The sequence below is a fragment of the Rhineura floridana genome, chromosome 1 (genome assembly GCF_030035675.1).
Source record: "Rhineura floridana isolate rRhiFlo1 chromosome 1, rRhiFlo1.hap2, whole genome shotgun sequence".
Classification (NCBI taxonomy): Eukaryota; Metazoa; Chordata; class Lepidosauria; order Squamata; family Rhineuridae; genus Rhineura; species Rhineura floridana.
In genome coordinates this window covers 242511210-242536507 of record NC_084480.1, presented here as the reverse complement: position 1 = coordinate 242536507, position 25298 = coordinate 242511210, and the positions used below count along the sequence as shown (strand labels likewise).

The window sequence follows — 25298 nt, the reverse complement described above, 5'->3', positions numbered from 1 at the left end:
CACAACCTGTAAAGATATTTATAGTGCAATCCTATGTTTGTTTACTCAGAAGCAAGTCCCAATGTATTCAATGGGGCTTACTCAACCAGGGAAAACTGTACCCTCCAGTGAAAAGGAACTTGTTCTTTTGACAAGCCTTTTAAGTTGAGACCTTATCCCAATCTGTGTCTGTGTTGGAATTGCTTTTTAATATGTTTTTAAACCTTTTCTTTAAAAAAACGTTTTTAAAGCTTTTAAAAATGTTTTTAAAGATGTTTTGTTTTAATATATTTTAAAGTCTGTTTTTATGATTTTTAGAGTGTTTTTAGTGCTTTTGTTTGCCACCCTGGGCTCTTACTGGGAGGAAGGGTGGGATATAAATCAAATAATAAATAAATAAAAATAAATAAATAAACTTCATTCACCCAACCCAAAATTTGGAATCATGCCACTTTAAGCTGTTTTGCAACTGTTTATAAACTGTTTATACTTTAAGCCATATTACTTACGCAAACTGCAAAATCTCAAAGCCACCATTTTCTGACATTGCAATTAAGCCTAGGCATGCCTGGATCAACAAGTCACAACCCTGGCTTCATTTATTGGCTACAATCCTGAAAGGGCGGGGTTAGAGCCAGAGCTTGGAAAAGTTACTTTTTTAAACTACAACTCCCATCAGCCCCAGCCAGCATGGCCACTGGATTGGGCTGATGGGAGTTGTAGTTAGAGCTAGGGGCTGTTATAAAGATCTGTAAAACAGATTTAACAGTCGCGTGGGGGGTGGCTGACGTTTTGGTGTATATCTCGGGAACCAGACCACATAGAAACTTTTTTTAAAAATTGAAGCTGAGAGTCTGGAGATTAAGGGGTGCTAGCCGGAGAGCCAGGGGGACCCCCAAAACCCGGAGACCTGGTAACCCTACTTGGCCAGGTCCCAACCTGGCTGCCCTTTGGCACCAAACCTGATCCTCTTTATCTTTTTTACTTTTTCTGCCCTCACCCCCAAGAAGCAAAAATGAAAATAGAAACAAAGAGACATACCTTCCTGTAAACACAGGTACAACATAGTCAACAATTGTGTTTTCTTTCTCTTCTGATCGTATACTCTTTTTAGCTCGCTTTGCTTTAGGACTTAATTTTACAGAATAATCTTCTATCATTTTTCTGAAAGAAAGGGCATATCAAAAGATTTACAAAACATATTGATTTTACAGTTCAATTTACAAAAACATATGTTGAAGCACATCTAAAAATAAAACAAATATTTAATGTCTCAGGATATCTGTTTATAAATATAGAAGCTGAGCAACGGAGAAGCAGGCAGATACTGGAAGGCAGTTGTAGTATCAGCATCACTTCCCCAAAAGCAGTGAGCCTGTGCCCAAATTGCTTTTTGCCAGGATTTTATTTTACAAGATGTAGCAGAATCCTAAGCATGTCTATTCAGAAGTATGTACTGTAGAGTCACCTTGTATCTATATCTGTACATTTTAAAAAATTCTGATCTATTTCTGAGTAGCTCTGTGCTCTCTTGCGCTCTCTCTCTCCTTCAATCTCTGCTTTCAGTTCCAAGCTGATCAGCATAAAATAAAATCTTTCTGGTGGTTGTTTGTGTCCTCCAAAAGGCCTCCCAATAGGCTTCACATTATGAGGCTGTCTCAAATACATCCTCTGAAGTTCTGAACAGCTCTGAGGTTTTTTTTTTTTGTTAAACCAGAGCAGTGTAGGATTTACTAAAAACTTAAATGAAGCTTTTAAAATCCTTCATTGTGGTGCTTTAGCAAAAAACAATGCAGAGCTCATTAGTACTCCACAGGCAACATTTTTAACAGGCTGGCTTTTTGTAAAACCCATGGACATAGAAAAAATAGAGATATATAGGAAATATGGTATTCAACCTTATGTTATTTTAAAACCTAGAATCTCTTTTTAAATTGTAAACTAAACTTCACCGTGTACTATATACTTTGTATATCTTGTGTTGGCCTATGGCCCTGCAATAAACTGAAACTGAAACTGAAATATGGTATAGAACAGCACTGAGCAACAAAGGGACACAAGACTTTGTGGGGACCACAATCCAATTCAGGGGGAAGGTTACTGACATTGTGATTCAGCTTGGGGGGACATCCTTGAATCACCCCAATTCTCATTTTTTGGCCCACACATAGAACCAATAATTTCCCTAACATATAGGCAGATGGATATATTAATTACCACATAGACATATGGATGGAAAATACAGATATATATAATGGTTTGAACAATTTAATTAATAACGGTCCTGCTCTTGCCTATATCATACATAAATACATTATTGTGTGGAAGGGCTCTTTGCCACTTTTGTAGATCTGAATACTGGCTTTCATTCTATCAACAGGGTAACACTCTAGATTACTCCTTGCTATTAGTGAAAGTTATTTATTCTGGTGTTAACACAGGTGTAGGGAACTCTAGTCTCCAGGACAATAATGGCCACTTGGCCCTCAAGGCCATTTCCCCCAAACCACATATACCCACTGACATCACTAGTGACATCAGCAGATGGGAGGGGGGATAGAGTTTAATCCTGCCTTGGCTGTGTGATCCTATTCCCGAATAGGATCTGCCTTTCTAGCAGAGAAACCTGCTATGTTAGTTTAGCCCAGACAGCATGGTAAATTGTCAGGGATGATGAGAGTTGTAGTCCATCAACATCTGGAGAACCAAGGTTGAAGAACAATGGTTCAGCTAGTTTCTTCAGGCTAATGGGTCTATCAAGTGCCCCATTAATATCTGTAAAGATTTTGGTCCAGTGTCCTGTTGCTATGGGAACTCTTTCAGGAGAGAGGCCTCCTCCTCCCCTCACATGGCAGGGCCAGGAAGTGTTCTCTGTGTTAGTGTGAGTCTGAGGAAGAATTGGGAAGCTGGAAGGACATACAGAGAGGCTTGCTCTGTGTAGGCTGAATCCCAAGCCATGGCTTTGGGGTGCCTCCCTAGAAGCCTGATGAGGGAGCAAGATTTGTTGGACTGTTAATGCTGTGAACCCATCCATCTTACACTTTGGTTGTATACATGTGTAAATAAAACCATATATCCTAAAAACACAACAGTCTCTGCTGGAAACTAAACCCTGCGTAAACACTGGAACCCCTGGACATTTCACATCACTTGGAGATTGGGATGCACACAAAAGTATTGTGAGGTAGAGGAAGAATGGAGCCCTTCATCAACCATGGGAATAAAACAGCCAACTATAATTTATGGGTGAAAAAGGCCACAACTTTATTGGATTACAGCAAGTAAGTGAGGTTGGCATGGCAGTAGGGTGATGATCAACTTTTAAAGATACAGAAGACCTCTTGGTTGCCAGGCCCGGCTTCCAAGAGGTCTTCTCTATCTCTAAAAGTTGTGGAGGGAGAAGGGAAAATTCCACCTTGTAGTTTTTCTCATTACAGTGTTGCAAGAACACCTGCACTATATATTTGTTTTCTCTAGATTTTGCAGACTAGATTGACTTGAGATTCTTGTTTTGTGATATTTTGTGGTGTTATTGATTGATTGATAATGTTGTAGTTTTTTATTATTATTATGTTCTGAATTTTTATTATATTGTTTTATTCTTGCTATGGAAGCCGCTTTGAGGTCACCTGGTGATGAAATATACTATATATATAATATATAAACATTGAGCAGGAAGTGCAGATGGTGCAAATCTATAACGAAGGTAAATGTGGTGTATTTACTATGAAGAAATGTTCCCATGTAGATGCTTCCTTCGTGTACAAAGGGTTTTTTTTACAATTTTCTTACCTTTTGCCATGCTTCTCACAACAAAAGTAGCATACAACAAATCTCGGATACCACAGGCCAAGTTTGAATTTGTGTACTATGAAAGCTATTGTTTCATATCGTTTTTTAAAAAAACGCTAACCAACCCATCTGTTCCTCTGTCTGACATACTGTTATGGAATTACTACAATGATCTTTCTAGATCTAAATACAACTTGCAACATCTTTTTCACCATGTTACCTAGATTTTCCAGAGGGAAACAGAGAAAAGAACTGAAACATGGAGTCTAATCCTACGCATGTTTACTCAGAAATAAGTACCACTTGTTTAGTTGGGTTTAGTCCTAGGTACTTGTGCATATGATTATTACACACTAAGACTGGAATCTTATATAGGAGTGACCACCATTGAAAATGGAGTTTACTTCTGAGTAATGCAAAGAACTGTACTGTTAATATAGGGTTGCCAGGTCCCTGGCCTGAGACTGATCCTGTATCTTTAGGAGAAGAGAAAGTCAGCCAAGTGCAGGTGTTCTTGCAACACTATTATGAGAAAAAACACAAGGTGGAATTCTCCCTTCCCCTGCACAACTTTTAAAGACACAGAAGACCTCTTGGTTGCCAGGCCCGGCCTCCAAGAGGTCTTCTGTATCTTTAAAAGTTGTGCAGAGGAAAGGAAGAATTTCACCTTATGTTTTTTCTCATTACAGTGTTGCAAGAACACCTGCACTTGGCTGACTTTCTCTTCTCCTACAGATATAGGATCAGTCTCAGGCCAGGAACCTGGCAACCCTATGTTAATATCATAAATTTTCTGAGTACTATTTCTTCAGAAGTGCAGACACTGATTAAAAATAAAGCCAACTATTTTATCTGGACCGTGAATATTAGTGATGATGGAAACACAATGCATTATAGCTATTCATGTCAGCTCTTGATCTGGGGAGTCTACCTGACAGTGAAATGCAAACTATGTTTGGCCTGGAAATACACATACAGACAAACACCACAAACAATTTGGCTAAAAGTTGCTGAAAGGTCATGAGGCTGTTGTCCTTGAAACCAGAGAGCAAAGAAAAAGTGTCCTACTCTGGGGAGATTCTGTTCCACATACCAGATAAAAAGCTCTGGCTGCAACATTCTCAGCTGAAGGGCAAGATTTTGGAACTTACATTTGAGAATCTAGAAGCCTCTCTGATATGGACCCCTAGTAATTACAGATACAAAGGACTATGAGATAATTGATTTTGGAAGCTTTTTAGAAACATAGCTTAGGTTTAACTTAGCTATAGTAGTCTGTTGATGCCTTAGGCTGCAATCCTATACATATTTACTTAGGACTAAGTACCCCTGAACTCAATGGGCCTTGTTTCTGAGTTAACTTGTACAGGATTGGGTTGTTAATTTGTATCAGACTCTATCTTTTAGCAGAAAGGAAGGATATAAATAATCTTAAATAAATGAAAAATGGTTTTAGAAAGTATTTCAGGACACAAGAATGGAGGACAAATTTCTATAACTTGTGCATAAGAGCTATTATGTAATTTCTATATAGCATAAATATAACAGATTAATCTAACGTCGATATGTAAGAATCCATTACAACAGGATGATATTTATTCATTGGAAAAGAAACCTTATCACCAAGTCTGAGCTAACTCAATTCAGATGTTACTTGTGCCATCCACACTAGTGGCCCTAGCCACTGCCAAGTATGTACATAATGTTTGAGTCTAGCACTCCCCATTATTGAGTGGCACTGGCAGCAAAATCTGTCATTCTAAATGAAAAGTACCAACACTTGTGGCCATTGTGGTCAAACAATTTCTATGATTACACAGTTCTCAGATTACATCTGTCTATATATCTGGGGATCACTAGAATCATTCATATTATAAGATTTATGTCATAGGTAATGAATACAATGCCTGAAGCAGCCCTATGTTACTTCATAAGTTTAATTACTACAGATATGAACATCTGAGACCAACATTCAGGACCACTGATTCAGAATGTAATCTGCCAGTGAATAGCTGAACTGCTTTGATGTCTTAATAGGGCTTGGAAGGCAGATTAGAAGGGAGACAAATTATATTGTGGCTCTCTAGATGTCATTGGCTTGGTTGCTCTGATGTCACTACAGAGCATGGCAACTTATGGTTAAACTTCACTGAGTGCTAAGGCCTTGGAAAATTTTGGAATAAGAATTCTAAAGTCAATTAGCTATTTATTCATTTATTTCTCCTTAAGTGTTGCCTATATTCCCAGGTTTTTGAATATATCCTCTTATTGCAATTTAATGTGCAGTGTCAGAACTTTTCAATAGAAAGGCACTGGCTGCAGACTGCTTAGGATATGCAATGAGAAAACCTAGAAGACATAATGCTGCTCATATACTTTTGAGAAGTCTCAAAAGAGGTAAGGTCCCCAGCATGTTATTTTGCATTGGAAGAATGGTTTCAGAGATACTTCCCTAAATGTGCAGTAGATATGAAAACATAGTATCACAATGCATCATCAAAACAACTTTGGAGATGACCCTGTGTGTGTGATGGATCCTGAACTACTAGAGCTGCCTTAAGGGATCAAAATGAAGATGCATGACTAACTACAAAATGCTTTAACATATATGCATTTACAGAAATCATTCCAAAAGCCATGACATCAATAAGAAAAATATTGTGTCAAAATGTTGCAACCCATATTTATTAACTTCCTGTAGACAATGCCTTGGATTGAAAGGTGTCTTTTGTGAGCAGAAAGGCTCTTCTGTTAATGGAAAATCCTGAATTCTGACCATTTCACCCATCTCTCTGTAGTCTCCCATGGTCCATCCCACACCATTCCAGAGGGTCTCTTGACTCTCAATAATATCTTGGGAAGGAGAAGTCAGGAAAGCCCATTGTGCAAGCAGAGTTCGACTCCTCCTTCTTCAGATCTAATGCAGTGGGTGAAACGGGCAATCTGCAGAATTAAAATTCAGCTCTCACTGTTTTAACACTTTGTTTTACTTATTTATACAGAATAAAAGACTGTGGTGGAAATAAATAAAACCAACTTAAGCTTTAGATCATGAATATTAGGACCAAGTCAGAAAATGTGATGGTGTCAGCCTTTTGAGAGGACTAAGAAACCACATCTCGATTTTCACTCTATTTTCATTTCTGTCCAGTTCATCATAATGCATCATTATCAACGCTGTTCAAGGGTCAAATGTCCTTCATATAGTAACATAAAAGCACTCTCCATTTGTGAGATTTTTAAATCCTTACCAAAAATTAATTCATAAATGGGAACTGTTAAGATGGACCCTAATCATCATCATCATCATCCACCCTTCACCCTGAGGTCCCAGGCAAGCTACAACAATTTCAAACACAACCTTAAAAAACAATTTAAAACAACTTACAAACACAAAAATATCACTCATTTGAATCCATTTGTTTCTTAGAGAAACATGTGGAGACACTAGTTTCAAAATATCATACTTATCTTATTTCAAAGATGTCAGTAGCTCTGTGTCTCTCTGTGTATACATGGGCTTACGGTTGACAGCTGTGATAATTCCAAATATGCAGAAAGTGAACTATGTTTTTCTTTTCACTAGGTTTTTCTGAATTGTGTGCAGAGTACAAAAAAAAGCATTGGAAATAATGAGCAGGCTTTCCTCCTGAAAAATATAGTGGAGTATGGGCTTTACTGCCAGATCAAGCAGAGTAACAAGATCCCCCTAGAGATTGTTCTGCTAGTTTAAGGTTCAAGGCTCAGCTATTTCATATTCTATCTCCTCCTCTCACAAACATATTTAGACAGATCAGATCTAGCACAGAAGAAAAGGAAAAAGAACCCTTCAAAAATCTGATAATTTTATTGAATTAATAAATATTTTCTCTTGTCCCTTCTTCCATACCTTTTCCTTTGTCTGCTACATAATAGATAAATTGAGTAGCCTAACTTTATTCCATGTGCTAGATTAAACAGGATAATGTGACATTAAGGTGTCCTCAACTCTGCAGGGTCATGTTCAGAACCTTTCAAATGTTGGCCATAAGCCATAAACATGTTGAGAGCACATAAAGAGCTGTGCAAGACATTTAGCACATGGAGAAGCATGCTGAATAAGCTGTAATCAACAAAACCTTGAAACTCAAGTTATATAGCTGCTTTGAACTAATATACCATGAAGCATATAGGAACATAAGAAGCTATCTTATACTGAGACAGACCATTGGTCCATCTAGCTCAGTACTGTCTGCACTGACTGGCTCCAACTCTCCAGGATTTCAGACAGGAGCCTCTCCCAACCCTACCTGGAGATGCTGGAGATTGAACCTGGGACCTTCTGCATGCAAGGCAGATGCTCTACCACTACTATTCCCTGTATATATTTATATTATATATTATTTTATATTATTATATTAATTTATTATGTTATACATGTCAGAATTTCTCTCTATTGAGATGCATAGCAAAGTTGTGTAGCGCTGCGGAACGGAGAGTATTCAGCGAGCTTAGTGTGTGTGTATGAATCTTTGCTAAGATTCTACCTTCCCTGCAAATTAGTCAGACAGAGACTTTAAGCTTTAAAATAAGAAACAACTACTTTATTCTGGAAGTACATGCTTGATAGGAAAGAGTTCTATATCTAGCTTAACTGGCTATGCTGGAGAAGCGAGCACTGGTCCCAGTACTTGCCCTCATCCTGGTTGAGAGGAGAGACAAAGAGAAGATGTCTGCTCCCCTCTCCAGTGAAAGAGAACACAGAGAGAGGTGGGAAGGAACTGGGATCAAACATCCTGTTGCTTATCAGTCTAGCAGGAAGGGAAGAGACAGCAGGATCAAAGGGATAGGTACAGCCTCAACCAGCAAGAGGTCTATCTCTCTAGCTACCCTTATTAACCCCATGCAGCCTCAACCCACCAAGTTGGAGTTGAACCTCATACATTCCAACAATATATACATGAAATAAATACACACAGTACAGATTATTTCTAAAGCTACTGGATGGCTTGTAGGAACTAAGCAAAGAACGGTGATTTATAGACACCACATTGTAGCATATAGGACCATATTTTGTCCATGGACTGTATGTAACACAATCACTCTGATTTAGCAATCACAGTCTATATGTAAGTAGGCTTCTGTGCATATTTACTGAATGCAGCAGATATACATAAAAGGGGTATAAGAAGGGTTTAAAAGTCCCCATCCTGTATGTGAAGCTATGAGCACAATAATACTTCTTAAACTGGGTCCATGCATCTCTTCACAGAGGAGTTAGTGCTGTTGACAGCACTGTTCACTTGTTTGGGGATAGGTGATGGAACTGAATCCCTCTCAATTCCAACAGAGATCAGAACCATATATTTGGTGGGTGCATGCATAAACATCTCACATGTATCAGTAGGCATACTAACCACTGTTGTGCATAAGCACCTGTGGATGAAGAGTAAGGGCCTGTCTATATGACTGTATAATCTGCAATTGTTATTGCTTGTGTCCTCATTAATTCACCATCATCCATATGACATTGCAAGCTAGTACAGATTTTCATATTCACAAATCCACATTAGAAACGCCACTGAAAAACCTATATGCTTTCCTGTACTGATAATCAATCACATTAACATCCTTGGGCTTGGACACAATGCCATGGGCTTTCCTGCAATAGGCGGCCCATAGGCATTCCTCTGTCATATGCCAAGCCCCTTGTTTCCTTCCCCCCAATAACCAGTTACATTTCCAGTGGTGAAGTTGGATCCACCCTCTGTCCACGCCTCCTCCTTCTTCCGTACACTTCATTCCTGCTTCTGGTACTAAGCCAGGGTACTTCCCCCTTCTGTTTTCTGTAACTGTATTGCATTGGGGGGGTTTTTTGTCTTTTTTTTTTTTATAAAAAACCCTACTATTTTGCAATAAAATGTAAAATCAAATGTTTAATGAATAATATTTCCACTTAAAAGCTATTTTGCAATATTATGCAAAGAATTCATTGAAAATACAGAGTTCAAAGGAGGAGTTTTTAACTGCGCTTCCTTGGGCTGATGAGGGAAAGGTGCGGGAGAGGAGGAAGCTCTAGTACTTTAATGTGGCATTGATCTTGCAGCCAATCCAGCAGCAGGCAAAGCCTCTCTTTTCCTGCCCAACAGCTGATGGGGATGGGAGGGGGAGCCAAACAGACCAAAGAGCCAGGCAGCTGTCTCTCTCTCTCTCTCTCTCTCTGTGTGTGTGTGTGTGTGTGTGTGTGAGTGAGTGAGTGAGTGACACACACACACACACAGCGCATGCACTGTAAGTTGTGTTCTTTTCCTCCAAGCCTGAAACTGACCAATCTGCATCCTCCCTTTACTTACTTGGAACTGAGGGCTTATCCACATGGGAGCAAAACATTGTATTAAATATACTTTTATCTCTGTTTTCTGTTTGCATAGTCCACATAGGGGGCTCAAAGCCAGCTGCAAACCCGGTGCTTTTCATTCACACTGAAGGGTAAGGATTAATCACACAGCTTCCTAATGACCATGCCCTCTTAAAGTCAAATTTTCACTTCCTCTGGTTACCTTGGCAACTGAGCATGCTCAGTTTGTTTCAGAGTTTCCTCTTTCAAAAAGTAGAAGAAGGAACAAGGGGATCGGCAATCCTGGACCTGATCTTAACTAACACGGACGAATTGGTCACGGGAATTAAAGCGGTTGGTACCTTGGGGGAAAGTGACCACATAATGCTGGAATTTGTGATTCTGGGGAAAGCCAAAGAAGAATATAGTCAAACATGGACCTTGGATTTCAGGAAAGCCGATTTTAGCAAGCTCAGGGAAATGATGGGTAGGATCCCGTGGCTAGATAGACTAAAGAAAAAAGGAGCCCAAGAAGCGTGGGAGTTCATGAAGAACGTATTACAAAAAGTGCAATCGCAAACAATTCCAAAGAGAAAGAAAAACGGAAGACATCGGAAAAAGCCAATGTGGCTACACGGAAGACTGGTGGAGGAGGTAAAAGTAAAAAAGAGCATGTATAAAGAATGGAAGGAAGGACGCATCACCAAGGAAGAGTACCGACGAGCGGCTCGGGCTTGCAGGAATAGCGTAAGGAAAGCTAAAACCCAGAATGAGCTGAGGCTGGCGAGGGAAGCAAGGAACAACAAAAAGGTTTTTTTCAGATATGTTCGAAGCAAGAGAAAGACCAAGGAAACAGTGGGACTGCTGCTCAATGAGGATGGCAAAATGTTGACAGATAACAAGGAAAAGGCAGAACTGCTCAACACCTATTTTGCCTCCGTGTTCTCCCAAAAAGGGAACAGTGTGCAACCTTGCATCGGTAGCAATCTCAGTAAGGGGTCGGGATTGCAGTTCGAGATTGATAAGGAGATAGTCAGGAAATACCTAGTTAACCTAAATGAGTTCAAATCTCCAGGGCCTGATGAACTGCATCCCAGAGTATTGAAGCAACTTGCGGATGTACTCTCGGAACCTCTTGCCATCATCTTTGAGAAATCCTGGAGAACAGGAGAGGTGCCGGAGGATTGGAGACGGGCAAACGTCGTCCCGCTCTTTAAAAAGGGTAAAAAAGAAGATCCGGGGAATTACAGGCCGGTCAGTCTGACTTCAATACCAGGAAAGATATTAGAACGGATAATAAAAGAGTCCATTGGCAACTATCTAGATGACAATGCTGTGATTAGTAGGAGCCAGCATGGGTTTGTCAAGAAAAAATCCTGTCAAACTAATCTCATCTCTTTTTTTGATCGGGTCACCAACCTAATAGATGGTGGAAATGCTGTAGATGTCATCTATCTAGATTTCAGCAAAGCGTTTGACAAAGTCCCCCACGACCTTTTGATTAGCAAACTCGTCAAATGCGGACTACATGGAAATACTGTCAGGCGGATTCACAACTGGTTGGAAAACCGTACTCAAAGAGTGGTCGTCGGTGGCTCTGCTTTGGACTGGAAGGAGGTTTTGAGTGGAGTGCCACAGGGTTCTGTCCTGGGGCCGATACTCTTCAACATTTTTATCAATGACTTAGATGATGGGGTGGAGGGAAGCCTTATGAAGTTTGTGGATGATACGAAACTGGGAGGGATAGCTAACACAATGGAAGACAGGAATAAAATCCAAAGGGACCTGGATAGACTAGAAAATTGGGCTGAAATTAATAAAATGACATTCAATAAAGACAAATGCAAGATTCTGCATTTAGGCCACAAAAACAAAATGCACGGGTACAGGATGGGAAATACCTGGCTTAGCAGTAGTGCGTGTGGGAAGGACCTTGGAATTGTAGTGGATCACAAGTTGAACATGACCCAGCAGTGTGATGCTGCGGCAAAAAAGGCAAACGTGGTTTTGGGCTGCATAAACAGAGCTATAGTTTCCAGGTCGAGGGAAGTAATAGTCCCACTATATTCTGCATTAGTCAGGCCTCATCTGGAATACTGCGTTCAGTTCTGGGCGCCTCATTTTAAGAAAGATATAGACAAGTTAGAGCGGGTTCAGAAGAGGGCAACGAGGATGATAGCCGGTATGGAGAACAAGTCTTATGAGGAAAGGTTGAAGGAACTTGGCATGTTCAGTCTGGTGAAGAGAAGGCTGAGGGGCGACATGATTGCACTCTTTAAGTACCTGAAGGGCTGTCACATAGAGGAGGGTACAGATTTGTTCACTGCTGCCCCAGAGGGTAGGACTAGGTCTAATGGTTTTAAGTTGTAGGAGTGTAGATTCAGATTGGACATTAGAAGGAACTTCTTGACAGTAAGGGCAGTTCGGCAATGGAACCAACTGCCTAGGGAGGTGGTGGGATCCCCTTCGCTGGATGTCTTCAAGCAGAGGCTGGACAGCTATCTGTGGGAGATGCTCTAGCTGTGGATTTCCTGCTGTGAGCAGGGGGTTGGACTCGATGGCCTACAAGGCCCCTTCCAACTCTATGATTCTATGATTCTATAAAGTGTGATTATTTGTATTTTCACTGCTACAATCCAGCTGGAATGCAAATATTTGCTTGAACAGTGTTATGCTTTTGTGCACAAATTAGGAGAGAGAGAAAAATAAAGCACAGTTCGCAACAGGCTTGCAGAACGGGAGCCAGCAGTCAAACAGGAATTGAAATGAAAGAAGGGAGGAGGAGGAAGTGGATGTGAAGAGGGGAACGATTGACATACCCACCTAAAGCATTGGAGTAAAGCATCTACAAGCACTCAGACATACGAAGTGAAGTCGTTTTTATCTTCCCTTTTTGGATTAAAAGAGCATTGATAGACTACAGATTTAAAGGGGAAAACTGTGATCTAGCTGCTGTTTGCATGTAACGTTGTGTGATCCATGCAAATTAAAAGGGGCTGTGAGTAGCACCAGACCCGCACTAAAGCTCTGTGTGAACCAGCCCTGAATGAGAGATGATCTCTTGCTTTCTCCCATGGTGGGCAGTGGAGGATCTAATACAATTTGGGAGGAGGAGGCATGAAGAGAAGATTTGGTGGATGCATTGGGCAGAAGGAAAGCCCTTTCAAAACTGTAACAGCAGGAGATAGTGGGAAGCAATCAAACATGGAAAAGGATTTGCCTCCCAGTTCGACAAATTCAATGGAATTGGGAGTAATCAGTGGCTCTCATCCTTTGTACGCACCATGTTAGATGTAACAGCCCAGACATTTATTTTGCTTGCACTTGCTTCCTTGCACTGGGGAGGGGGTCCACTAACTTTGTCCACAAACCTGCAGAAATATGTAGATATATGTTTCTGTGCTCTTCCAAAAAAGCATGTGAAAAGCAAACAACCATTATGGACCAATCACTGAAAATGGGTGGACTTAGGGGAGCGGCCAATGATAAAGCAATTTAGGGGGGAAAAGCCCACACACATGGATGCTTGATAATTGGGTTTTCAAAATAATCCAATCACAAACTGGACATGTATGAATCTCGAGGCCACCAACCAAATATGGAAAAAGTAGATTTTGCAGTTAGGTATGAATGGGCCCTAATACAATTTGGGATGAGGAGGCATGAAGAGGAGATTTGGTGGGTGCACTGGGCAGAAGGAAAGCCTTTTCAAAATAGTAACAGCAGGAGATAGTGGGAAACAATCAAACACGGAAAAGGATTTGCCTCCCAATTCGACAAATTCAGTGGAATCGGGAGTAACCAGCAGCTCCCATCCTTACTATGCACTATGTTATATGTAACAGCCCAGATGTTTATTTTGCTTGCACTTGGGGAGGGTGTCCATTAACTTTGCCCTTTTCCACATCCACAATCCTGCGCACATGTGGGAATAAAAAAAAGATATATGTTCCTGTGCTCTTCCAAAAAAGTGTACGAAAAGCAAACAACCATTATGGACCAATCAGTGAAAAGGGTGGATATGGGGGTGTGGCCAATGCTAAAGCGATTTAGACCAAAAAAAATTATGTATGGATGATTGATAATCAGGTTTTCACAATAATCCGACCACAAACAGGACATGTATGGATCTCGAGGCCATCAACTGAATATGGAAAACATGGATTTTGCAGTTAGGTATGGATGGGCCCTAAATTTGTCAGAAGTTGCACATAGGAATCTGCATAGAAATAATTGACAAAGCTCTGATTATGGCTTACTATGAAATCCAGTGGTTTGTCCCGAATCCTAATAATTTTATTTTATTTTAAAGTTTCTAGTCCTTATGAATGGAAATAAACTCAAAATGTATTGCTATTTTTTTCTACAGCAGGTTTTAAAAACAGAAGGCTTACAGGAAGTGCTTTCAATACTAAGTGGAAGGAGTAGAAGCTTAGCATATGGGTCACATGAATTTCATCACACCACTAAACCTTTATTTTTGGAAGGATGGTGGTTGTGCAGCCAATTTCTCATATCTGTATGGTGATCCTCTACACATCAACTGCTCACCACATTAGAATAACCATCAAATAGAACAATTTCCATGTGGCAGCTGTAGCATGTAAACTGGCTCTGAGCCTTAAGGACTCGCTAGTTAGAAATGACCAAATTCTATTCTCCATACCTAAGCTGATGAGTAATGACATAGCTCATGACATGTAAAATGGAGCATCTTAATTTGCACTTCTGGACTGCTGGGTCTCCCTTTGGCCAAGATACAGAAATGTTGCAGTGTTCGGTTATAGATTTTGATAGCCAAATTAGCACAAGAGCCCTAACCACAGAGTTGAATCCTGGCAAAACCAAGTCATTGACAGGAACAGAAACTTCTACAGAATGGTAAGAAGGAGCAAAAATAAAAGCAAAGAACCTTAATTTGAAGAAAGTTCCTTTTTAGTACAGAATCTTGTAAATGTAATAACTCAAGAGCTCTTGTTTTTGCAGGACTCCAGTTTAACACTGAGTGTTCACCATCAACACTTTTGCCAAAGTTGAAATAACAGACAAATAATGAGTGGAATCATACTTTCATCAACACCCCCAATTCCATAATAAAGGTCACATACTGAGCACTTCAATCCAAGTAAGAACATGCCAGCCTAAATCCCAATCCCAAATAATTACATAATTACTTGTGGCAAGATTATTTTTTAAATCTACTGAGATATTGGATATTTAAATGAGATTTTCCAATGATATTGGATTTCCACTACCAACACCATCTTCTTTCAATTGTCAGAATATGTACTCAAGCAACAATGGGGGCATCAATTCACAATTGGTTCTTGCTCAAACCTCAGATACCTGAAAGATGGCTACTGAGAGCAGATGTAAAATAAACAGGGTTAATTGATATTTCAATCGCATGTGCATTTTTTAAAGGCAACTGGCAATTTTCCACATTCATCACCTTTCCTTCAGTTTTCCTATTATGTTATAGAGGTAAACCATGATATTAACCCTCTCATAGGCAGGTGGATGTACATAACATTCTTCCAAAATTCTGGAACTCTTCCAGCTCATGAAGAGATTATGAGTTTAAGGGCCTGCCCACACTAAAGCTTAATGTGGGTTTGAAGCTTTGTGTCCTTCTTTTTTGTGGCACCCACACAACATCCTCCTCATTCAAGTGATAGCCCGCCCTTCCCCCTGCTACTAAATTTGGATTTTCCCAATCCACAGTTAATCCAGTAAAATAAGAAAATCCAATATAAAATTGCATGTTTCCTGACTGTGGACATACTGAAACACATTGCGTAGCCGTTGTGTTGTGTGTGTTTTTTAACTTGTGTGGGGACATTTCTGTGGGCTCCATCTATTGCCACACACCCCAGTTCCATTTTGTTTCCATCAGCCCAAAGAAAAGGATGCAGCTTGACTTTTTCAAACTGTTGTTGCTGAAGGCATATATGCAGTATTTGTGTTTTAAAATAGCTGTTTTGTGCTGTATTGAACATAAAAGTAAAATATGCTCTTGCAGGGACAGGAGGCAAGAAAGGAAAAGGGGAGGAAAGGAAGTGTAAGCCTTTCATGTGAGTAACTCAAATCCTGGCTTGGAGTGACACACACATTTTTAAAAATTAGCTCTCACTGATCTTTTGTGCAACTCTAGTATATTGGAAGACTTGTATTTAAAAAATGAACAAGGTGCACATGCATAGTGGGGATGCGCTAGGATTCTGCCCAATTTGTATTTGGTACCGAATTTTCCATTAATTTGCTTATTCTTAATCACCAAGGATCAGATTTTAATGTAGCAAATTTCTGCAGCTATTTTTGAAAATGGACTTTAAAAAAAAAATCTGCCTCTAAAACAGATTGTAAAAATGATAATTTATCAATATTTCCTTTTAAAATATTTCCTTCAAAATGTTAATATTTCCTTTAAAAATATCAATGTTAATATTGATATTTTTCCTGAGCAAAAAAAAAAATGGATTGGTAAAAGCAGTGGCTAGGGGATACAGAATGAACTCAAATAGATGCCAGCCTGTTAGGTCGACAGAATGCTTTTGAACCAGCACTGGCCACCAGATCCCATCACTAGCGCAGAGGTAAACAAATGCCTGTGTGCATGCCCACAATGGTCCTTATGTTTCCAGAACATATGATGAGAGGGGATGTACTAACTGAGGGCAGGGAACAACACATAGTGTGCATACATCTCGTCAAGCATTGCCCACTATTGTGGATGGGGAAACATCAAGTCAGATTTTGGAAGCATAAAACTGAAAGCACTCGTGTGTGGATGGAGGAAAACAGTGACTTGTGTATGCATTAGTGCCTTAGGCCACATTCACACTGTACATTTATTTCACTATTATTCCACTTTAAACAGTCATGGTTTTCCCCAAAGAATCCTGGGAAGTGTAGTTTGTGAAGGGTGCTGAGAGTTGCTAGAAGACCCCTATTCTCCTCACACAGCTACAATTCCCTGAGTAGTTTAACAGTCAGTCCTTTTTCCCAGAGAACTCTGGGAATTGCCGGCCTGTAAGGGGACTATGGCTTTCCTAACAACTCTCAGTATCCTTCACAAACTACACTGCCCAGAATTCTTTGGGGGAAACCATGACTGTTTAAAATGGAATAATAGTGGAATACATGTACAGTGTGAATGTGGCCTTAGTGTGGACACAGCCTGAGCTGAGGAACTGAGGGGAGGATGAACTCTTTCTTCTCCAGCCATTATTCCAATCACAAGTATAGCTCTAATTACTTTTCCATCTGTGGGGATAGAAATACATATATTTTCATCTTGCACAGAAAAGGAACTGGGGCAGAGGCTATAGTTCAGTGATAGAGCAACTGAAGGCCATGGGTTCAGTCTTCCCCAGCATCTCCAAGTCGGACTGGGAGATACTCCTGCCTGAAATCTGGACAGCCTCTGCCAGTCAATGTAGATAGTACTGAGCTAGAAGGGCCCAATGGTTTGACTAAGCATAAGACAGCTTCCTATGAAAGCAATTCTGATAAGAAAAAATGGCTGGAGGGAAAAGGGTTAAGCAGCTGCTCCCTCTGTTCCTTCAGTCAAATGCAGAGCCTTCCTAGCCTGCTTAAAAATCTCATCAACAGACTGTTACATGCTCCTGCCTGAGTAATAAGTAGTTTGGCTCTCAGAAGATCTACAGAAGAGGCAAATACAGCGTTACAGACCAATTTTTTTTTAGGTTATGCCTGAGTTGGAAAGAATGTATAATGTAATACATTACATGTAAGAATTGTTAATTATTCCAACAAATAAATTCATATGAATATAGATCACAGAACCAGCTTCTGCTCCAAGTGGAATGTTTGTCAATGAACTGAATGAAAAAGAATGGGGAATTGCCCCACAACTGAGCAAAATTGTGTATTTTACCCTACCCTTGATTGTAGTTTTCATATCCAAGGCGGTAGGCTTCAGCTTTCTTATTGACCAACTCAGATCCAAGATGGTAGGCTTCAGCCTTCTTACTCATCAATTCAGATCCTTGACTGTATGCTGAAGAACTTTTAATGTGAGCTGCTGATTCATGGGCATAGGCTTCTGCTAATTCCTGGCTAGATGCTGACCCATAGCGGTAGGCCAAGGCTGCTTTCTTACTATAGGCGGTAGATCCCTGAGTGTAGATGGCAGATTTGCGCTTCTCTTCCTTTTGGTACTGACTTAGAGTGGACTCCAGCTCCTTGTGGCGATAAGCACGATCAAAATGTTGATGATGCCTCTGATAGAATGGTAAAGACATCCTGGATTTCTCTTGCTAAGTTCACTTTTGATACACTGTCAAAAAAAAAAGGAATACTATTTAACCAGAGAAAATTGAAATAGCATGGCATGCTCAAGAACTTAATCCAATAGATACCAAGGCCATTTCAGATAAATACTCAAGAAGAGACTGTGTCTGGGTTAGGCTTCACTGGACTTACCCATCTACCAGCAAAATATACATAGCAGTTACAGTATGCATGAGAAACAAGCAGGTATATGAATTATTCACAGGGACATAAATTAAGATTCAGAAAGTGCACAAGACATCCATTTTCATCATTCCAGTTATATGATAAAACATTATTCATTTGAAATTAACAGGGCCACTTATGTCCACAGGCATATTGGCACACAGCTGTAGATTTTGAGAGCTTTACTTTATATGAACATCTAATAGGAAGACACTTTTGGAAAAAAGTAAACTATTAGTTTCATCCAGTGTGGCAATTCCTACGGAAACCTGTAAAAAAAAATACCCCTTATAAATGTCTACTTTCCAACTGTTACTCATGTAGAATTTTGTCTTTTACTGCAGAGAGGAATCTTTTGTCTAACGTTCTAGAATTAAAATAAATTTTGTTCTAAATTCAAATGCCTTTTTCTAAATTGATTCCAACATTTTGTTCCAGATTTTTGGATTCTAAATTTTAATTCTGTGTGACCATTTCACACGATTACATTTGGAAAGACCCCAAATGCAAAATTCAAGAATACAGTACATGCTTCAAATTCCTACATTTGCAAACCAGGTATTCTGAACTTTGGCATTCATAATTAAATGAAATGTATGGATTTGAATTATGATTTCAACATGTTTTAGCTGTATAACTCATATTACCAAGAGCAATCAACAGTCCAGCCTTATGTCAGGTGTTTCCAGTGCTGAAAATCTACCAACAGAACTTGTTCAAGACCCACATGTTGACTCCAACATAAAAATGAACCCCACCCCCTTTAGCCTGTTCTGCTGCATTTTCTTAACACCTGCTGTTAGTGGCTCAGTGGCTAAATGACAAGGCTTCTTCAATATCCAGCTTGAAAATTATCCATTTTATGAATCACCATTAATTTTATCTTATGAGCTAGAAATGCTAGCATTTTTTTCTGTGGCATATTTGCAAAAGCATGTCCCATAAAAATAGATTTTGTAAGTGATCTAATTCTTCAAATAGTAGCAAATACAATGAACTTTTCAGATGTTAATGTAAGGCTAAATAAATGTACAATAAACAAAGGGAGCAATATCATGATGGCAGACTCCTCCCTGGCCTATGCATGTTCATTACAGCATAGGTAGAAAGTGTGCGCACATATAGCAGTTTGCACAAAGCACAAGAGATTAAATGAATACATTGCACATAGGTAGGGAGAGGAACCAGACATTTTGATGGTATTCCCATCTGACAAGGGATGTAATGTTGTTTTTAAAAATACTATTAAAATCTGGAAATGCAAAGAGAATCTTAGCACTTTACTTGGTTTCATCTGAAGACATTTTGAAATTACATTTTCACACACAAACAGAAAACATTTTAGAGGATAACTGTTACACAACTAAACTTTATAGTGGAGCCATTAACTCATGTTTCATTTGAAAAGTACTTCATCTGTCTGTTAGCGGAACTGGTAAATAGCGAGACTTTGCATTGTTTTGTTTGCCTCAGAAGCTCCACTAAGTTTTCTCCAGTCTGTTATCACAACTCACCCAATCCACTGCTGAATTCATAAGTGTAGGGGAAAAGAGAGAGAGTGTAAATATTGCTCCACATTTATAACATACAAAACACATTTATTTGGCAAATAATGTATCCAAACATAGCACACTTACCAGTAGCCAATTAAGAATTACAGAATTTCAATCTTTTACGTGGCTGAAGGAGAGGGAGAGAGAAATCCAGCAAAAGTTCAGCCCAGCAAAGTGGCTGAGGCGACCAGGGTTGAGGATGGGACTCCCAGGTCCAGAACAAAAATAATGCTTGTAGTCAGTGGAATGTGAAAGCAACACTCCCGACCTTTTATGGCTGGAAAGGTTGTTAAATATAGCAGCAGCAAAGTGGCACAGAGAGAGAGGGGGGGGGGCTAGAGCACTATATCTATGCAAATATATGATGACAGCAGCTTCAAGGTACAAGGTTTTTCTCTCCCAAGCCTAACAAAATCCAGTCCTAAAGCTTTCTGCCAGCTCAAAAATGATGTCAATATGGCTGTGCCGCTGACATTAATTGGTTTAAGTGAGGAAGGAAAATGTGTTGCCCAATAAACCTAATTTAAAAATAAGTTGTCAGTGTACTGACAGAAGCCAGAGGTACAATAGTGTGACATTAATAAGGACTCCTGAATGTTCTTGTGCCCGATTCCATCACAGGATACTATAAGTGCTGATAAATCTGCTGTGAACCAATTTTAGCTAAATGATAGAGGAGACTGGAGGTAATTGTAAAGCTATGCTGTGGGTCTCAACTTTAAAAAAATGCTTTCCAAGATTTCTTGACAAGTTGCCACTTTTTACAAACTTAGTTAAGATAAGCTTCTAAATAAAGGGCATAACCTCAGTAAAGTAATTTAGTCAGATATAAAAAACTTAATTAAGACCCTGAAGTCAAATGACTACTTAATATATCTGAAGCAATATCTACAATTCAACTACCAGACTTAGTCTCTCGGACTGTTTTTAGGGTCAGCTTGTTCCATAAATGTGGACAAGGAAAACAGAAATTGCTACTTTATTTCCTCTCAGCCATTTATCTATTTAAAATGTACATCTTAGATCTGGGATATCCAACATGGCACCAACGGGCACCAACATGCGCACAGACACCAACCTATCAGGGTGACTGCTAGATTCTCTAATCCCCTCTATAGCATATTATAAATTATAATGACCATCTATGTTTCTCTTCATTCTCTCATGTCATTTCATTTGCCCACATTGCTTGCTTAGGAGAGGTGGATTGGGGTAGGGAACTGTGTTGAATGGCAGAATGAGAGAGAGAGAGAGAGAGAGTGCTTGCCTTCCATAAAATGGGTATTTTATCTTCTGTTGGCAATTTTCCTGGCAGAGAAAGAAAAAGGTTGCATTCTGTGAAATGGGTGGTTTGTGCCTGGCCATACCCATCTAAGTTGTCATTTTGTGAATGGGCAAGCCCTCATGGCAGTTGTTTTGTGACAGAATAACAGAATAAAAGCCCTGTTAGATTAGAGACAAGGCTTATCTAGTACAGTATTCTGTTCTCACAGTGGCAAACAGATTCTAAAGGAAACCCCTCAAGCAGGGCATGAGTGCAAGCAGGCCATTGTTCCTTCCTGCCCAAAATTTGCACTAGTGACAGCATCCAAAACACTGTCTCAAAATTCCAAATATGTCCATGGATCACAAAAAGATTGCCTTAAATGAACAGAAAGCTTTTTTGCTGGGCTCCATCCCTCCTCAAAACAGCTCAGTTCTGACTTCCTCCTGGTTCTAGACCCAGAGGTCTCCTCCAGGCCCTGTTCAGGCACCAGGCTTTTTATTTATTTAAGGCAGCCTTTCCCAACCAGTGTGCCTCCAGATGTTGCTGGACTACAATTCCCATCTTTCCTGACCGTTGGCAATGCTGGCTGAGGCTGATGGGAGTTGTGGTCCAACAACATCTGGAGGCACATTGGTTGGGAAAGGCTGATTTAAGGAGTTGGCAACTCTGCTTTAGTAATATTGCCCACTACAGTTGCCAGCAGAGTTGCTACCATGACAGCAGAAGGCATAACAGGCAGAATTATGCTTTAATGTAACTCTTTAAACCACAGCAGCCTTGTCAGCACCTAGACACAAAACTAGGGTTTTTCAACTAGTCTATCCAACTCCTACTCTGATTTTCTTGGTGTCACATTATTCCTCCCCCCATACTAGTTGTGGAGTGCAAGGCATAATGATACTTGACAGAATCTTCTTTTGTTGCCTGGGAGGGGTGTCTGAAAGGACAGAAGCTATGCCACACCTTGCACTTAGGGTTGCCAGGTCCATGGCCTGAGACTGATCCTGTATCTTTAGGAGAAGAGAAAGTCAGCCAAGTGCAGGTGTTCTTGCAACTCTGTAATGGGAAAAACCACAAGGTGGAATTCTCCCTTCCCCCTGCACAACTTTTAAAGATACAGAAGACCTCTTGGAGGCCGGGTCTGGCAACTTGGCTGACTTTCTCTTCTCCTAAAGATACAGGATCAGTCTCAGGCCCTAAGCCTGGCAACCCTAATCCCCAGCCTATTTTGTCCTTTCTTTACCCACTGTCTCTCTTGGTTAGCCTCTCTGGTATGTCTCCCTCCCCCACCTAGCACACAACCCATTTTGATGTTAAGAGCCTCTTTTCAGAGCCTCCTATTTCATTAGCCCCCTTTCTGTTAACAGACAGAGCAGTCACTCCCAAATATATGTTTCCTTGTCCTCTCTGTAGGTTTTATATACAGGGGCAGCCATGTCCCACTGATTCTCTCTATTACACCAGATTTCTGATGTGCCCACTATATCTAGGTTCTCTTTTTACACCAAGCATTCCAGTGCACGCCCTGGTTTGGAGGCTTCAAACATAAGCATATAAATATCCATACACTGTCTCTCTCATGTGCAATTTATCTTAAACAGCTGCCACTTCTTTCAGTATGTTTGTTGCCAAGTTCTACCCTGTCCCCACATAGACAAAACACTTACACTGTCATCCTTAATGGATATATTATCCCTAACCAGATGCTTCCCAGCTCCTGTTGCCTTTCTCCCAGCAGTTGGTTTAAATCCTTTCAAAAAGAGGAAAGTCATGAAATGTACACCCAAAAAACTAAGCAGCTCTTCTTATGTTCTTAACTTTCCTAGTATTTGGGAAGCTGAGTTTGATTTTAAAAAAGGGGTCATTTGTGCAGCATACCTCCTCAAAACTAGGAATAGAGACACACTTGCAATTATGCTGTTTCAGTGCAACTCCACCTCCCTATTATGAACACAGAGACATGTGACATCAGTCAAACACTGTCCCCTTTCACTTAAAATCTGGGATTTTGGAGATCAGATGCATTTTCCCTTTAAACCTGCCTCACAACAATTTCAAAACTGTTTGTCTGGTGGTGGGGAATGAGCAACTTCCTCCTGGTGGTGAGGAAAGAAAGCAGGAGAAAAGAGACTGAGGCTGGAGGCACCTCTTACTTTCCCACAGCTCATGCCAAGCAGGAATGGGGCAGGGAGATGCATGGGGGTCACCTTACCAGCACAAAGCAGAGAGTGTAGAGGCTTCTTTGCTGGTGGGGGGGATGGCTCCCTCCACACGTATCCTCTCTTGGAGGCTCCTGTTTGCTTTCTGTTTCCCCCTGAGGCTCCAGAACTGTCTCACCTCCTTTGCTGCCACTTTTTGATTGTAAAACATTTGGAGAAGAGAGTATGTAGTCATAACAGCTATAAAGTAGCAGTGTTGCTCTTCTCCCTTGGTCTAAAAGCAAGTTACAGGGACATCCACATATGATACAAGTGAGTAATTGCAAGGGAGAGGGGGAGAGACAAGTCAGCTCTCTTGTTGATTTCAAAACTGTTTGGTCATCACCACCCTGCTCCATCCACTGGTGTGTAAGAGTCAATATGATAAAAAGAAAGAATCAAATGTGTATAGCCTGATCCAGGTTCCTTTCAAACTGCATCCAGACAAAACAGTCTCACTGCTATTTAAGTTGTAATGGGACAGCCATTGGTGCCTCCCAAGACTCAAGAATTCTTGAGTGGGGTTTCCTCTATTCTCTGCCTACACTACACAACTCCTGTTGATAACCTGTGAGCTTAGGTGAGACATACAAGGACTCTACGTAGACACGGGGAAGGGAGAAAGCAAGAGCCCTCGACCCTATGCATTCACTGGCAAGGGGGCTGGTCTTGCCAATATCAGATGGTGCCTGAACAGGGACAAGATGGGACAGCAGTTGTGCCCTGAAGAGGAAATTTGATAAACTGCAGCCAATCAATTTTTCTAAATATTGGTCTAAAGAGTTGTTACATGTGCTGAGGCCAACCAACACTTTGGTTCATTTATTCAAATCATTTTATTGTATTTGACTAAAAGCCATCACAACGGGAAAGATATATATATACAAAAACAAAGTACAAATAAATTCAATTTAACGAGTCCCCTGTGCAGTCCACTGCGATTGCGTTCAAGGTATTTGGCCAAATATGTTTTGCTGCCTTAGTGAACAGAGCTGTTTTATAAGTAACATACGTGTCACAATCTGACAGTAACCAACAAACTTTCACATAAGGAGTCTCGCCATGTGAAGCTGTCAAAATCTGTCCCAGGAATCTCTCTCTAGGGGTCTGATATAGGTGGCAAAATAGTAGGTAGTGAGAGATATCCTCTACCTCTCCCCCACCACAGATACAGAGCAGTAGGTTTCTTGGGGTTTGCCTGTATCTTCCATCCAACATGGCCGAGGGCATAGTTTGAAAACATAGTTCTGTAAATGCAACAATGGTTATAACCAGATCCCAGAAAAATCGAAAGAGTCTCACTGAACCTTCCCCTGTATCCGTACACAGATCTATTTTGGAATTCTGTCTCCCTGTGGAGACTGAAGGAACTTGGAACTTTTAGCAAGGGCAGCTCCACCTCAGTGTTGCCAGACCCTCGGATTTTTACTGCCTCAAGTGAATGATGAAAACAATAGAGAGCCCCAGCCGGGAGAGTCTCCTGATTCTTGCGTTCAAGAACAGATCAGCAATTGGTCTCCCGACCCGGCTCTCAGTTGCAGAAATTTTTCTTCATCGTCACCTGAAGCTGTTTCATGTTCATACACTTTGGCGCTGTTCAGTATGACAACCCACCTGTAAGGGATGCAGAAAAGGATATGCAGGTGGCCCTCTCTAAAATATATATTTTTCTCAGGGATAAATGTTTTCTTACAGCCCAAGCGAATGAAAAC

General features: G+C 40.4%; 1 protein-coding gene across 2 annotated transcripts in view; it reads right to left on the bottom strand.

Annotated features, from left to right (window-relative positions):
* The window catches only part of MYOM1 (myomesin 1), a 120000-nt gene extending 99638 nt beyond the window's left edge, over positions 1–20362 (bottom strand). The window contains exons 1-3 of one of the 2 annotated variants that reach the window (XM_061596157.1): positions 20206–20362; positions 17993–18389; positions 1021–1143 (exon numbers count right to left, since the gene is read on the bottom strand). In XM_061596157.1, the coding sequence (XP_061452141.1) occupies positions 1021–1143; positions 17993–18354 (485 nt within the window). In that variant the 5' untranslated portion in view covers positions 18355–18389; positions 20206–20362. The remainder of the gene's footprint in view (positions 1–1020; positions 1144–17992; positions 18390–20205) is intronic. The other variant, XM_061596149.1, reaches the window with a different exon arrangement.
* Between the last annotated feature and the right edge of the window lie 4936 nt (positions 20363–25298).